General features: G+C 35.8%; 1 protein-coding gene, 1 long non-coding RNA gene and 1 pseudogene across 6 annotated transcripts in view; 2 read left to right on the top strand and 1 right to left on the bottom strand.

The window, feature by feature from the left end:
* RAD17 (RAD17 checkpoint clamp loader component) overlaps positions 1-16,065 on the top strand; it is a 36,465-nt gene that overhangs the window by 4,664 nt on the left and 15,736 nt on the right. For all 5 annotated transcript variants that reach the window (XM_040262656.1, XM_040262657.1, XM_040262660.1 and 2 more), the window contains exons 3-10: positions 1,364-1,621; positions 2,174-2,257; positions 7,440-7,596; positions 9,144-9,280; positions 9,774-9,826; positions 9,914-10,039; positions 10,128-10,197; positions 15,268-15,379. In XM_040262656.1, coding sequence (XP_040118590.1) covers positions 1,364-1,621; positions 2,174-2,257; positions 7,440-7,596; positions 9,144-9,280; positions 9,774-9,826; positions 9,914-10,039; positions 10,128-10,197; positions 15,268-15,379 — 997 coding nt within the window. The remainder of the gene's footprint in view (positions 1-1,363; positions 1,622-2,173; positions 2,258-7,439; positions 7,597-9,143; positions 9,281-9,773; positions 9,827-9,913; positions 10,040-10,127; positions 10,198-15,267; positions 15,380-16,065) is intronic.
* On the top strand, positions 5,469-5,926 carry LOC120879624. Its single transcript, XR_005724839.1, has 2 exons — positions 5,469-5,663; positions 5,698-5,926. It is a non-coding gene; the product is annotated as an uncharacterized LOC120879624 (long non-coding RNA).
* LOC120879621 lies at positions 15,511-16,059 on the bottom strand (annotated as a pseudogene).

The raw sequence follows: 16,065 nt of genomic DNA on the forward strand, positions 1-16,065 counted from the left end.
TGGCTTGGAGAATTTTGAGCATTACTTTACTAGCGTGTGAGATGAGTGCAATTGTGCGGTAGTTTGAGCATTTTTTGGCATTGCCTTTCTTTGGGATTGGAATGAAAACTAACCTTTTACAGTCCTGTGGCCACTGCTGAGTTTTCCCAGTTTGCTGGCATATTAAGTGCAGCACTTTCACAGCATCATCTTTCAGGATTTGAAATAGCTCAACTGGAATTCCATCACCTCTACTAGTTTTGTTCATAGTGATACTTTCTAAGGCCCACTTGACTTCACATTCCAGGATATCTGGCTCTGGGTGAGTGATCACACCATCGTGATTATCTGGGTTGTGAAGATCTTTTTTGGACAGTTCTTCTGTGTATTCTTGCCACCTCTTGTATCATTATGAAGGATTTTAAAGAAAAGGAAATGGTGGAGGGAAACAGGTCAGGAGTCTCTATAGACCAGAGGACCATGAAGTAGAACTTACTGACTTTCCTGCTCTGTTAATCTAGTATTCTTTTTCCTGAACAAATGTGACAGATCACTCTCTGGAAAGCCTGCTTTCCTTTCAGAAACGTACAAGTTGCTTCATGAGCTGAAGAAAAATATAATCAAGTCACAAATACAGATTATTCATAGCATTGGTATTCTTAGACTTTATCCTTACAAATCTTAAGGTTGATAGGGATTATTTCAATGTATGAAATGGTTCTTAGTTTGTAAATATATTAATCTGGTCAAGGCAGAAGTGTTACTTTCCTTACTGCTCTGCATGGTTGCCTTTTTCTTTATTCTGTTTTATTTCTTTTTCGACAGGTGATTTTAATATTTGTGTTTCAAGGCTACAAATGAGTTTTAAAAGAATCAGCCTCATCTTTACCCTGAAAGTAAAAGTCACTCAGTTGTATCCAGCTCTTTGCAACCCCATGGACTGTAGCCACCAGGCTTCTCTGTCCATGGGATTCACCAGGCAAAAATACTGAAGTAGATTGCCATTTCCTCCTCCAGGGTTCTTCCAACCCAGGGATTGAACCTGGGTCTCCTGCATTGCAGGCAGATTCTTTACTGTCTGAGCCACCAGGGAAGCCACCGATCTTTACCCTGGAAAGATTATTGTTTATAAAAATAACTGTTTGTGCTCTGTGTTCATTTATATGGCATTTGTCACGGCCAGGCCCAAGTAGATAAGCATGCCTTTATACTTACGGTAAAGTAGAAAAATGACATACACAGAGTCCGTTTTATTTAAAGAGCTGATTTGTGAGATTTATTGTCAATGTTGCTAATACAAGAATGTTTTTAATAGAGTAGTTTAGTTACATAGGGAATAGATGCAAAAAAATATAACAGTGTTTATATGGTTTCTTTTTTTCAGGTGACAAACTGGGTAGACCCATCATTTGATGGTTTTTCAGAGACTACAAGCATTTCTACTATTACTGCCACATCATTAAGTGTGAATACTGCAAGTCTTCAAAGAAAAAAGGTGCCTTCCACATTAGAAAGTAGCAGAAATCCGGCTAGCAAAGGAGGAAACCTATCTTCCTCTAAACAGATCTGTGGTCTAGACAATTCAAAAGAATATCTGTCAGAAAATGAACCATGGGTGGATAAATACAAACCAGAAACTCAGGTAATAATTAGCATACAAAGAAGTCTTCATAATTTAGTTTCAGGAAGGAGAGGGATGTGCATTTTTGTTATTATTCATAAAAACCTTTTTGCCTAAATTAATTAGAAAAAAATAATAACTTCTAAGTTTTTTTATATTTCCAGTCTTGAATTTTCCCAACAGTTATTTTGAAGATAATACCATTGCTTATTTGTCTTTGATTTAATTTAACCCTATGATTTAGTTTAATTTAATCAACCCCTAACATTGACTTAATCCATTTAATTTTTTGCAAAATGTAAAGTCCCTTCCTATTTATTACCTTATTAAAATGTATTTTAGGATTTTAAAATATTTTATAATTTCAGATGTGCTTCAGATATTCATATGTTGTGGTCACTTTAACAATACAATTTTTCCATATGAATATAAAGAGTTAAGTATAATCAAAAAGACTTTTTTATTATGTTACTCATTTGCTAATTTTTTCATTAAAAATGTGTAGAATAATCTGTGCGATGTATCAAAAATTTTTGAGTTAAAGTGTTTTTATTTTAAACTTGGAAATTTTAGCATGAACTTGCTGTGCATAAAAAGAAAATTGAAGAAGTTGAAGCCTGGTTAAAAGCTGAAGTCTTAGAAAGGCAGCCAAAACAGGTAACTAAATAAGAAATGTTTTTGTTTTCTTTAAGCAGTTTTTGTTTATTTATTTTTGTTTCTATGTTTATTAGTGTTTTGGGGGGCCATGCTGAGTCTTTGTGGCTGTGTGGGTGTTTCTCTAGTTGCAGCGAGCAGGGCTGCTTTCTAGTTGTGGTGAGAGGGCTTCTCATTGCAGTGCCGCCTCTTGTTGCAGAGCACAGGCTATGTGTAGGGCCTGTGGGCTTCAGACCTCAGTAGTTGTGGCTCCTAGGCTGTAGACAGAGCACAAGCTCGGTCGTAGTGGTGCATGGGCTTGGTTTCTCTGAAGCATATGGGGTCTTCCCAACCCAGGGATCAAATCTGTGCCTCCTGCATTGGCAGGTGGATTCTCTACCACTGAGCCACCAGGGAAGCCCCAAGAAATGTTAGAAATACTTGACCTCAGATGTTTCTCTGCCTTATAGTTGGCTGTAGGAAGTTAAAAACTTTCATGTTGACTTGTACTCATGAGTCCATCTCACCTGTGGTAGAAAGCTACTACTTCTGCCTCATTAAAAGACTCAAGAGACTTTGAGTTTTCTCCTTTACTTTTATCTCTTTTTCCTTCTTATGTATAAAGCATAGTAAACCATTTGGCTGCTAATGTATTTAGCATATCAGGTTATCTCACACTGAAGCAAGTAGGCAAATTACATTGTAGTTTTTACTAAATATAACCTAAATTAATCATCATTTATTTTACCCAGTAAAATGTTTTTTCTTTCACTTCCTAATTCCATAATTGCCCTTGACTCCCAAGCTAGAATATTCTTTCTCTCTTTCTTTTTAAACTTTTAAAATTTTGAGATTCTGCAAACATAAAGAAAAATAGAATAGTAAATGAATATTCACAAACCTGTAATATAGCCATCAGTTTCCCCCATGAGTATTTTAACATAAAATGTAAACATTTGACATTTAATTCCCTAATATGATCTAGTGATTCATTCATATTCACATTTTTCCAGTTGTCCTCAAAATATCTTTTATATCTGGTTTGTTACAACCAGTGCATGATCAAGGACCATCCATTACATTTGATTATTATATCTCTTAGGGCTTTAAAATCTAGAACAGTTCCCTTCACCTTCTCTTTCTCTCCCTGACATTGACTTATTGAAGAGACCAGGGTCTTGTGATCCTGCTGTTTGAGGTGAAATTTGATCGGCAGATTACGGAGGTGATAGTCGAAACTCTTCATTGTAACTTCCTTTTGCATTTGGCACATAATCTATTGGAAGATGCTTTGGCAGCATATAGGATTTTCTGACAGTCTTTCGCCTAAGAGATTTAGTTTCCATTTTCAGTCCTTGTCTGATTAGTAATTTTGTTAAGATTGTGAAATGGTGTATTTTCTACTTCTATTATTGTTATTTCTTTTTGTTTGTTTGTTTGTTTGTTTTTTTAAGTGAAGTGAAGTTGCTCAGTCGTATCCGACTCTTTGCGACCCCATAGACTGTAGCCCATCAGGCTCTTCTGTCCATGGAATTTTCCAGGCAAGAGTGCTGGAGTGGATTGCCATTTCCTTCTCCATATTGTTATTTCTATAATTGTTAGCTGGCATTTTTCTATAAAAATAGATTTCCTCATCACTAACTGGATTTGCTTAGTTATTAATACCTTTAAATACATTTCCAACTGGAAAGACAGGATAAATTACTTTGAGATGAAGAGTTGGTGTTTTAATTACCTCCAGTGGTAAACAGGTTCTTTTTTGAATCAAGATTCTTTCTGTCTGGTGTGTCGATCTAACCTTTGGTGTAGAGTTAAGAAAATGTACTCAAAATCAATCTTCATTTTCAGCATTGGTATTCCTCTGCTGGCTCATAGAAATCTCTTGTTTCTCCGAGTACCAACTCTTGGGTACTTTCTCAGAAAGCTTTTTCTCATTGTGTGGTTTGGTCATCTCAACTAAATAGTCTTTATTTTTCAGTGACCACTGTGTTTTATCACTTATCAGTCCTTTTTTTTTTTTTTTTAGTATAAGCATTATTGTGTCTTAAACCTGCACAAGTGTTATTGTTATTGTTTTACCAGTAGGATGACTTAGGTATATGTGCATGTATAGAGGTATTAGCGAAAGTATTTCCTCTACAGTTTGAAAAGCTTCTTCCCTCTAAGAAGTTGTACTTTAACCAGCCATATACTCTTTATTATACAAAACTTTCAAATGTCAGTAATTATAAGACATTTTGATTTTTCAAATCCTGGATAATTTCTAGATTTCTCTATGGAAAAGCTAAAAAATTGTTTATTTGCTGAGTTTAATTTTGGAGGTCGACTTCTTTCCTTCAAAATATAGTAAATCTATTACAATGTAGGCATTGGGGGGATTAAAAAAGTATTTAGCGTTCTGATAGGAGACTAGCTCCCAATTCTGTTGCTAGAAGCAAAACCTGGTGTGTGGCTGTATCATGTGTCAGAAAACATATGCAACTTTGTTCCATAAGAAAAATGCAGGGCTGCCTGTGTTTAAGCTTTCTCTTCTTTTGAAAAGAAGTAGTTTCCTTAGAAGTAATCAGTTCTCATTAATTGCATTAGTTATGTTATGTTAAAGTCGCTGCAAGTAAAGAATTAGCAAGTCCTGAACCATTGTTCCTATGGGAAATGCAAGATTGGTTCCTTCAAAACCTAATGTTGAAAGAAAACGAAAAACCTAATATTGCTCTGGTCACATTTTCATCACTTCTCCATCAATACATAACCTTGTTTTATATGTTTCTGTGTAAAAATACCTTGTTTGTTTATTTCAGTTCAGTTCAGTTGCTCAGTCATGTCCTACTCTTTGTGACCCCACGGACTGCAGCACACCAGGCCTCTCTGTCCACCACCAACTCCCGGAGTTTACTCAAACTCATGTCCATTGAGTTGGTGATGCCATCCAACCATCTCATCCTCTGTCGTCCCCTTCTCCTTCTGCCCTCAATCTTTCCCAGCATCAGGGTCTTTTCCAATGAGTCAGCTCTTCTCATCAGGTGGCCAAAGTATTGGAGTTTCAGCTTCAGCATGAGTCCTTTCAATGAACACCCAGGACTGATCTCTTTTAGGATGGACTGGTTAGATGTCCTTGCAGTCCAAGGGACTCTCAGGAGTCTTCTCTAACACCACAGTTCAAAAGCATCAATTCTTCGGCACTCAGCTTTCTGTATAGTCCAACTCTCACATCCATACATGACCACTGGAAAATTTTATTTATTTACTTATTTTTTGGCATGCAGGATCTTAGTTCCCTGCCCAGGGATCCAATCAGCATCCATCCCCCTGCAGTGGATACACAGAGTCTTATCCACTCGACCGCCAGGGAAGTCTTCAAGATACCTTATTTAATATGTATTATTACATCATTAACATTAAACTCATGGCCTATAGAACTATAACTCATAAGGTCTTTTTTTTTTTTTTTTTTTTTAACTCATAAGGTCTTTCATTTTAAAAAGTGGAACAGGGGAATCCCCTGGTGGTCCACTAAGTTAAGATTTAGTGTTTTCACTGCCAGTGTCCAGGTTCAGTCACTGGTGGGGAAACTAAAATTCAATAAGCTGCATGGCATGGCAAAAAAAAAAAAAGAAATAGAATTAAAATGAATAGTGTAACTGGCTCTTCTCTGGGTACAAGTACACATGCCCTTATTTATCATAGTTAATAAAGGTAAACAAGCAAGCAAGGATTACAGCCTACTGTTACATGTAAGATATCTTCCCCTGATAATTTTTCAGTTTTAAATTTTTAAACTTTTTTTTCAATGTGTGAGGGAATGTTACTGGGACCTATAACGTTTAGTCTATCTCTAGAGTCCTGTCTCTGGTAAATACATTTCTTAGTATACATTTCTTAAAAAATCTGATATCCAAACTGAGGTCATTCCATAAGAATATTATACTTGTATAATATTGAACTATATAATCCAAAGAGAGGTTGATATTAAGATTGAATATTCTGAGTTCAGGTAACCTCTTAAAAATACTTGTGTCAGACATGACCTCTTTAATCTAGCTGAAGGTGTTTTAATTTGGCTGCTGAATAGTCCTTGGGAGGAACATAGTGCAAGAATTGAGGATACAGTCACCATTTAGGACAGTATGGAGACTGCTTAAAAAATTAGGAATAAAACTACCGTTGTTCAGTTGCTCAGTTGTGTCCAACTGTACCGTATGACCATATGATTTTATGATCATATAAACTACCATATGACCCAACAGTCCCACTACTAGGCACATACTCTGCTGCTAAGTCACTTCAGTCGTGTCCGACTCTGTGTGACCCCATAGGCGGCAGCCCACCCTGAGAAAACCATAATTGGAAAAGACACATGTACCCCATTGTTGATGACAGCACTAGTTGCAATAGCTATGACATGGAAGCAGCCCAGGTGGCCATTGACAGATGAATATGCATAAAGAAGCCGCGGTACATATACATAGTGGACTATTACTCAGCCGTAAGAACGGATGCATTTGAATCATTCCTGTTCTAATGAGGTGAATGAACTAGAGCCTGTTACACACAGTGAAGTAAGTCAGAGAAAAATACCATATGTTAGTGCATATTTATAGGATCTAGAAAGATGGTACTGATGAATGTATCTGAGGGACAGCGGTGGAGATGCAGACAGAGAACAGACTTGTGAGCACAGCAGGGGAAGAAGAGCGTGGGACTAGCTGAGAGAATAGCATTGACATATAAACAGTACCATATGTAAAATTAGATAGCCAGTGGAAATTTGCTGTACGGCACAAGGAGTTCAAATCCAGTGCTCTGAGACAACCTAGAAGGATAGAAGGTGCTGGGAGGTGGGAGGGAGGGGCAGCAGGGAGGGGGCATATGTATACCTATGGCTGACTGATGTTGACATGTGGCAGAAGCCAACAGAATATTGTCAAGCAATTGTCCTCTAATTAAAAAAATTTTTATAGAGATGTTAAGAAAACATGAAGTCCCCCTACCCCCCAAAAAAGAATGAGAAATTATCAGAAGCTGTGCTTAGAAGTTCAGGAAATAAGATTCTTTTATCTATAGCTGGTTAATTCCAGCTAACATTGTGCAGTTAAGTCTGCTTTTATGACTAAATATTTCTAGAGATAATATTTAAGAAGAGTATTAAAACAATATTCTAACATTCCAATGATTTTGATTTTTTATTGATGTTTATATTTGGTTTTAGGGTGGATCTATTTTATTAATAACAGGACCTCCTGGATGTGGAAAAACAACAACTATAAAAATACTAGCAAAGGAGCATGGTATTCAAGTACAAGAATGGATTAATCCAGTTTTACCAGAATTCCAAAAAGATGATTTCAAGGAGATACTGAATCCTGGTAAGGTTTGTTGTGAAGGTAGTGGAAATAGTGGGAAAGTCTATGTTTACAGAAGATTTGAAACAAGCCCCTCAGACCCTACTGGGTATGTTTTTGAGAGGCAGGTATGTATTGCTCCTCCTGTACTTGATCAGCATCTGCCCACTACCAGCTGCTTCACAGTCAGAGAAGCAATCACATGAAACTGTAGGCGTGCATTTAGGTTCAGAGAGAAGTAACTTGAGGAGAAGGAAGGAAAGCGCCCCTCCAATAACAGAGGTGGTGCTCAGTTGCCCAGTCATGTCTGACTCAGTGCGACCCCATGGACTGTAGCCCGCCAGGCTCCTCTGTCCAGGGGGATTCTCCAGATAAGAATACTGGAGTGGGTTGCCATGCTCTCCTCCAGGGGATCTTCCTGACCCAGGGATCGAACCCAGGTCTCCCACATTGCAGGCAGATTCTTCACCGTCTAAGCCACCAGGGAAAGCCCTGTGTAATGTAATATAATGTAATATAACTTCACATATATGCTCATAAACTCCAGCATGATCATTTTTAACTTGCATAGCTTTCTTTATTGCTGCTTTAGAGTAACTAGGCTAAGCATATACAAATCACCTAGGCCATTTCGAAGTGCAAGGGTTTCTGTAGAAGGACAATTAGTATTTTAATGTGGGGTATTCTTTAAAATTCTATTTTTAGGTTCTTTTATAACATCTGTGTATATGCACACCCTTTTGCTGCTACTCCTGGAATTTTTACTACTTTCTAGTAGTAATGTGACTTTTGACAATCTGGAAAGTCTTTATTTACGATCTTCTGTATAAAATATTACTGCTTGTAGTCCTAATAAGTTTACTAACCAGTCATTCTGTTTTTGTCATTAAAACTTATTAAGGTAAAACTTACTATTATTGAAAATAGCTCATTTATGATCACACACTTACTGGGAGAGTCTTCTTTGTGTAGACAAAGTCATAAATTTTTGTACCACTTTAATGATTTTTATACTAACAGCTGTGTTCTGAAATCAAGTTAACTCCATATTACATTTCTTGGTACAGAAGCATTATACTGTTGTTCATAGTGAGTTTGTCTTTTAAAATGAATATTCTGTTTTAAATTTGAACAGTTTTAAATTAAAAAACAGTCTACAGTATTGTGTGCTACATTATCTTTATGTATATGTAAATATATTTAGTAATATTCATGTATGTTATGTACTGCTGCTGCTAAGTCACTTCAGTCGTGTCCGACTCTGTGCGACCCCATAGACGGCAACCCACCAGGCTCCCCCGTCCCTGGGATTCTCCAGGCAAGAACACTGGAGTGGGTTGCCATTTCCTTCTCCAATGCATGAAAGTGAAAAGTGAAAGTGAAATCACTGTTACGTCTGGCTCCTAGCGACCCCATGGACTGCAGCCTACCAGGCTCCTCCGTCCATGGGATTTTCCAGGCAAGAGTACTGGAGTGGGTTGCCATTGCCTTCTCCAATGTTACGTACATATATGTAATATTGATATATACATAGTTTGTGGAAAATAAGTGTTAAGTATGTTTCTTTTCAGAATCAAGCTTCCATATATTTCCCTACCAGTCTCAGATAGCAGTTTTTAAAGAGTTTCTACTAAGAGCAACAAAATATAACCAGCTACAAATGCTTGGAGATGATCTGAGAACTGATAAGAAGATAATTCTAGTTGAAGTAAGGATAACTTTTGAAATTCTGCTGTAACTATTGAATAAACAATCGCAAGGTATATCTTATGTGATAGTGGCATTAGCTCTGTCCATGGTACTAGTAGTGGTAAAATATAAAGTCTTTGTGCAGTAGAATAAACCTAAAGTTTCTTGCATTAAACCTGGATAGAGTAACTATAGGTTGCATGTGTATATATATTATAGGTTAGTGAACTTTAAAAATTTAATGGCCTAAATGTAGAAAGGCAAAAAAATATTTGGAAAATGATGTCTTAGAATATTATAACTTGTAGTGACCTGAAGAAATTTGATCTGAAAGTTCCATAGAAGCTTATTACTATTTAGGGAATCAGCTAGTTGATGTTTAATTTCTACAGAAGTTCTGATTATAGTACATTGAATACATAACATTTTTCCCCATTTTGGTAAATATAAGTCTGAAAATAAATTTACATGGGAATAAAACTGAGCTAGTGTTTATCCTTTGTTTTTGGTAGGACTTACCTAACCAGTTTTATCGGGATTCTCATACTTTACATGAAGTTCTGAGGTGAGTTTCAGTGAAGTCTTCTAAAACTCCAAATTAAATGACAGGAGGTTTAAATTTCAGCCTTGCTTGCTATCTTTGTTATTTTAGGAAGTATGTGCAGATTGGTCGGTGTCCTCTAATATTTATAATCTCTGACAGTCTCAGTGGTGATAATAGTCAAAGGTTACTGTTTCCCAAAGAAATCCAAGAAGAGTGTGCTATTTCAAATATTAGGTAAGAATGAAATTTCTGCTTAAAATTTCACGTACATACTGTATTTTTAATCACATAACCACTGTCTTTCTTTATAAAACTTTGACAGTTTCAACCCTGTGGCACCAACAATTATGATGAAGTTTCTTAATCGAATAGTGACAGTAGAAGCTAATAAGGTAAGTTTCTTAACTGATTTTCTTGAACTTTACATTGTCATTATAGAAAGCCAAACTTAAGTGGTATTATATAAACTTGAAGAATTAGAGACATGAATTATCTCAGTTTTTAAAATTAAAAAAATTTAATTACACTCCTAAAGCATGTCATTTTAGAAAATGTAGGAAAGACTGCTTTTAAAAACCCTTAACCTGGACTTTCCAGGCAGTGCAGTGGTTAAGACTCCATGCTTCCAATGCGGGGAGTACAGGTTTGATCCCTGGTTGGGGAACCAAGAGCCTACATACCATGCAGCGTGGCCAAAAAATAAAAAATGTGAACATCCTTAACCTTTAATTTTCCTTTGCTTGGCTTAGTGTTCTAATTTGTGTCTATTGTTAAGAAACTATTTCCTGCCATCTTGGTTCATTAATCAGTTATAATCCAACTCTACTTTTGTCCTCTGTCACTTTTAAAGATTTAATAATTTTTTTAAATTATGGAAAAAATACATCATAAGATTTACCATCTTAGACTTTTTTTTTCCAGCTTTATTGAGATATAACTGACATATAATGTCATATAAGTTTAAAGTGTATGACACATTGACTTGATAAAACTTATATAATGTAAAATGATCGCCACCATAGCATTTTCTAATACCTTTATCATGTCACGTAAATTACCTTTTCTTTTTTGTGATGAGAACATTTAAGATTTTTTTTCTCTTAGCAATTTTCAAATATATAATATACACAGTACTATTAACTGTATTTTATATTTGAAATATCTTAACCATTTTTAGCCATCCAGTTCAGTAGTGTTGAGTATACTATCGTTGTTCTGAAATAGCTGTTATGTTTAATGCATCGTTTTTTTTTAATCTTTCAAATCAAGATGGTGTTAAAGTTAAATTGATAAAACTTCTCCTCTCTGCAGCATGGTTCTAGGTGGACCAACTGCTATCAATCAACTGGATTTTACATAAAACATAATTTGTTTTGCAATGCTGGATCACAGGAACTGAGGGAAATCTCCAGGGGAGAGGTTATGTTGAGGATTAAACAAAATAGCGCATGTATGTGGAGCACTTAGCTGAATAAATACAACTATTACTAGTGAAACATTAGAAGCACAGTGAATCCAGTAATAGAGGGAGCAGCCGCTGTGGTGAACTATTATGTCCTTAATTCATATTTTGAAAATATTTAGTGGTATGTGTGTGTGCTAAGTCGCCTCAGTTGTGTCTGACTCCTTGTGACCCTATGGACAGTAGCACACAGGCTCCTCTGTCCATGGGATTCTCCAGGCTAGAATGCCGAAGTGTTGCTGTGTCCTCCTGTAAGGGATCTTCCTGACCCAGTGATTGAACCCATGACCCGTGGAGTTTTTACCTGCTGAGCTACCAGGGAAGCCCATAGTAAATGTGCTTTACCTTAAATAGCTGACCTGTAAGAATGTGATCTCTTATGCCTCCTGCATTGGCAGGCAGGTTCTTTACCACTAGCGCCACCTGGGAAGTCCCATTTGGTGATAAAGGGAAATACAGTTTAATGTCAAGTTAAAAATAACAGGATGCAAAGTTACATGATAAGGCTAATAGAAATGATGTTTCAGCCTTTGATATATGTCAGGCCCTATGCAAGGTATTTTTACATACCTAAGCTTATTAAACCCTTACTACAACTATACAAAATTATCTCCATTTTATGGTAAAGAAACTGAACTTTGGAAGGAAATAACTTGAATAATATTCCATGACTATTAAGTGTCAGATGAGTTGGAAGTTTTGTTCTGACTCCAAATTACTGTGCTAAAATGAAACATAGATTTGTTAGTGACAGCCCAATGCACACATATACATAAACCTATATATACTAAAAGAAATAACATAAAAATGCTAAGTGTGATTCTGGGTGGTTGAATTACTTACGATTTTTTTCTACATTCTCTATTATAAGCATGATAACTATAAACTATAGTTTTAAATATTTATTAAAAAGTTGAAGAAATAATAAAAAGTCAGCCTCATGTTACTTTATCATGTGACTCACAATTTTTTTTAAGACTAAGTCATTAAACTGCAAATGGCATTTACTCTAGCAAGTTGTTTTATACTAGTGAAAAGATTACTGTAACGTCTTTGTTACTTATTTAATGTGCTGTGTTTAGTCACTGAGCCATGTCGGACTCTCTGCCACCCCATGGACTACAACCCACCAGGCTCCTCTGTCCATGGGCTTCTCCAGGCAAGAATACTAGAGTGGGTTGCCATGCCCCACTCCACAGGATCTTCCCAACCCAGGGATCGAACCCAGGTCTCCTGCATTGCATGCACATTCTTTACCATCTGAGCCACCAGGGAAGCCCCAAAATACTGGAATGGGTAGGCTATCTCTTCTCCAGTGAATCTTCTCGACCCAGCATCAAACCAGAGCCTCCTACATTGCACGTGGAGTTATTACCTACTGAGCTACCAGGGAAGCCCATAGTAAATGTGCTTTACCTTAAATAGTTGAGGTAACATCTAAGAATGTTAGAACTGGTATACTTTTGAAATCATCATTGATATGTTACATCACAGGAGCAGCAGTAAGCCCAATATTTAAATATAAATCAAATGTAAATATAAAATCAAATGTTATGATACTGTCTAGGGTCGCCAAGGATGATAACAATAGTATAAGAAGATTTAAGTGAGTTTAATCTCTTTTATTCCATAGCTTTAATAGTTAATTATCTTAAGAAAGAGTATAAACATCTTATGTGAATGAGTTACAATAAAGAGTGTTAACTATCTTAAGTGTTTAAGTTTAAATAAATGTTTCTGTGTATTTATAGGAAAAAAGATCTTTAGTCTTTTCTGATGTCATTAGGTATATAAAGTGTGGAAGGAACTGCTGATCACACATGTCAGCCACATTTGCTATATTCACTGTAGTTAATATCTGTAGTAGTTTCTTCAGCTCTAAGAATCATGATTTCAAATTATATTTCCTTGCTGGCAAGTAATCCTATCTAAATTTTTTCAAAAACAAGCTACTCCTCCCAAAACAATTTTTAAAGTAAATGTGTTCACAATAAAAATGCTAGAGTTAATCTGGAAGAGAAGGCATGAGCAAGAAAATTTTGTGAGTGATAGAGACCTGCTGTCTAAATATTGGAACATAATATGAGACTGTAGAGTACAGCAGTGTGATATCAGTGTAGGAATAGACAAATGGAAGAATAAAATAAGACAGCACAGAACTAGATCAGTATGTGTAAATGGAATTTTTTTAATACAAGGAAAGTGGCATTTTACGTCATGAGGGAAAGAGAGTAGACTGTTATGGTTAATAAGTGGTATTGGAACGATTGCATATTCAAAGAGAAGAACATAAGATTGTCTCTTTGGTTCATACTATGCAGAAAAATAATTTAAACCTTGATTTAAAATTTAAATACAAAAATTAGAAGAGTATTAGGAAAAAATACTTTGAGTTGGGGGAAAGTCTTCCTAAACAAACAAACCAAAAAAACCTGAGAGCCATGGATTTACTTCAAAAAAATGGAAAACTTAGGAAGACATGGTAAACAAAGATAAAAGATAAACATGGGAATGAAAGACAAATGGATAGTAATACCTGAGAGGTATTCAGGCTTACTAGTAATTAGAGAAAAAGATTGATCAACAGCGTTGCCGAAGATAAGGAAAAATGGACACTTTCACCTACCATTGCTGGGAAAAATAAAACTGGTAAATGTTACAAACACTTTGCACGACACTCTACAGAAGTATTCATGCACGTTGGCAAAGGTATATACAGTTGACTCTTGAACTACATGGGTCCACATATATATGTGCATTTTTTTCAGTAGTGAATACTACAGTACTACATGACCCATGATTGGTTGAATCCAAAGAATCAGAACTACAGCTGCAGAGGGTCAACTATAAGTTATACTTGGATTTTTATCTCTGAGAGGGGCTCCTGTCACTAACCCCACACTATACAAGGATCAACTATATATATAGTATGTGTGTATCTATATATAGAGGTCTGGAATGGTTGAAAAAAAAAAAGGAAACATGTAAATCCCTCCACTGATAGAAGTATTAGTTTAATTACTGTATACCCATAATTTTTTTTTAATTATATAGATTTAAAGGAACTAACATAGATCATAAAGAATGGAATATTACATATGATCCCCACTTGTGTTTAAAAAATTAACTCTTTGTATATACTTATAGATACTATATATACTTACAGATATATGAGCACAAAAAATGGTCTGGAAAGGTTCCTGCCAAAATGTTAGCAGTTGTGACAAAGTTGAAATTGTGAAGACTAAAAATATACTAAGTTGCATAAAGAACTTTTTAGACAACTTTCATTAATACAGTTAAAAATATATTGAAAATCATAGCACAGTACTGTTTTTCTGTTTTAAGCAGTTTTTACAGGACCTGAAATGGGTTTACCTTTGACCAGTAACATGAATCCAGCTAAAGTCATATTGTCAGTAAACTAAGAATTTCTGAAGGAAAAGAGAGGATAAATTTCTCTTGCCTTATACTTGATCTACCAAGGATGTGAAATGTGATATATCATATACCTTAAAGAACTATGAAATTTAGGCTTTAAATATGAGTTGATGCAGTTGTGGTTTTTTAATACTCAACAGACTGTACTAATATGGTGAAGACTCCAGTGTAGGGATTTTCATGTAAATTTCAATTTTTCTAGTGTATTTAGTTTTATTGCATTATATTATATTTTGAGGTGTCTCTCTCTCTCTGTGTATATGTGTATGTGTGTGTGTGTGTATATATATATATATATATATAGTGAAAGAGAGAGAGAACTTCAAAATATTATATAGCCTAGTCCAAGTAAAAAAGTAAAACTGTTTTATAATCTTGAGGTTTTACTTTATGGTGTCATTGACACTTGTACCTTCATAAGCAGACTATTATTTAACATGTAGGCTTTTTGGCATGCAAATTTGAAAGATTCTGATACACTTCCATTAAATTTAGAAAATAGGTTTGGTTTTTGTTTTAGAAAACATATATTTTTAAAATTTTAATTATTTCATTTTAGAATGGAGGAAAAATTGTTGTCCCTGATAAAACTTCTCTAGAGTTTCTCTGTCAAGGATGCTCTGGTGATATCAGAAGTGCAATAAATAGCCTCCAGTTTTCTTCCTCAACAGGTAATTGGGAAAGATACACTCATAGTATTATATAGGTGACTAACTTTTTCTTGTTCATGAAATTAAATTAAATTAAACATACTTTAACTTGAAATTGATATATACCCACTTGTATTTTTTGTTTTGTTTTGTTTTTTACAGTCCAGGTCTTTATTTTTACACCCATCAGGCCATGAATTCATAGGGGATGGGCTCCAACAGTTTGGGTGCCTTTCCATTGGTCCTCACAAAGTGTGCTTCTCTAGGTGGAGCAGGCTGGCGCTTCAGCTGAACCCAAGTCCCTTTCTCTTTGGATTCCTTTTTTTTCTGATCATTTTCCTTCACACGTTTCAGGAAGCTATCTCGGCTCTTAGAGTGCTTAATATGCTCGATACGCACATTAATTCTCTTGGCAAGAATCTTGCCCTTAACTTGTTTGTTTACAATGATGCCAACAGCATGCTGGGTAACATTGTAGACTCTCCCAGTTTTGCCATGGTAACATTTGTGGGGCATTCCTTTTTGAACAGTACCCATTCCCTTGATATCTACAATATCACCCTTCCTGTAGATTCGCATGTATGTGGCCAAAGGAACAACTCCATGTTTTCTGAAAGGCCTGGAGAACATGTAGCGGGTGTCCGCCTCTTTCCCTTTGTGTTGGTCATCTTGGCGAATCACTGGAAGATGGCGGTTCCGGCCGAAAA

This window comes from Oryx dammah, unplaced genomic scaffold (genome assembly GCF_014754425.2).
Source record: "Oryx dammah isolate SB20612 unplaced genomic scaffold, SCBI_Odam_1.1 HiC_scaffold_20, whole genome shotgun sequence".
Taxonomy (NCBI): Eukaryota; Metazoa; Chordata; class Mammalia; order Artiodactyla; family Bovidae; genus Oryx; species Oryx dammah.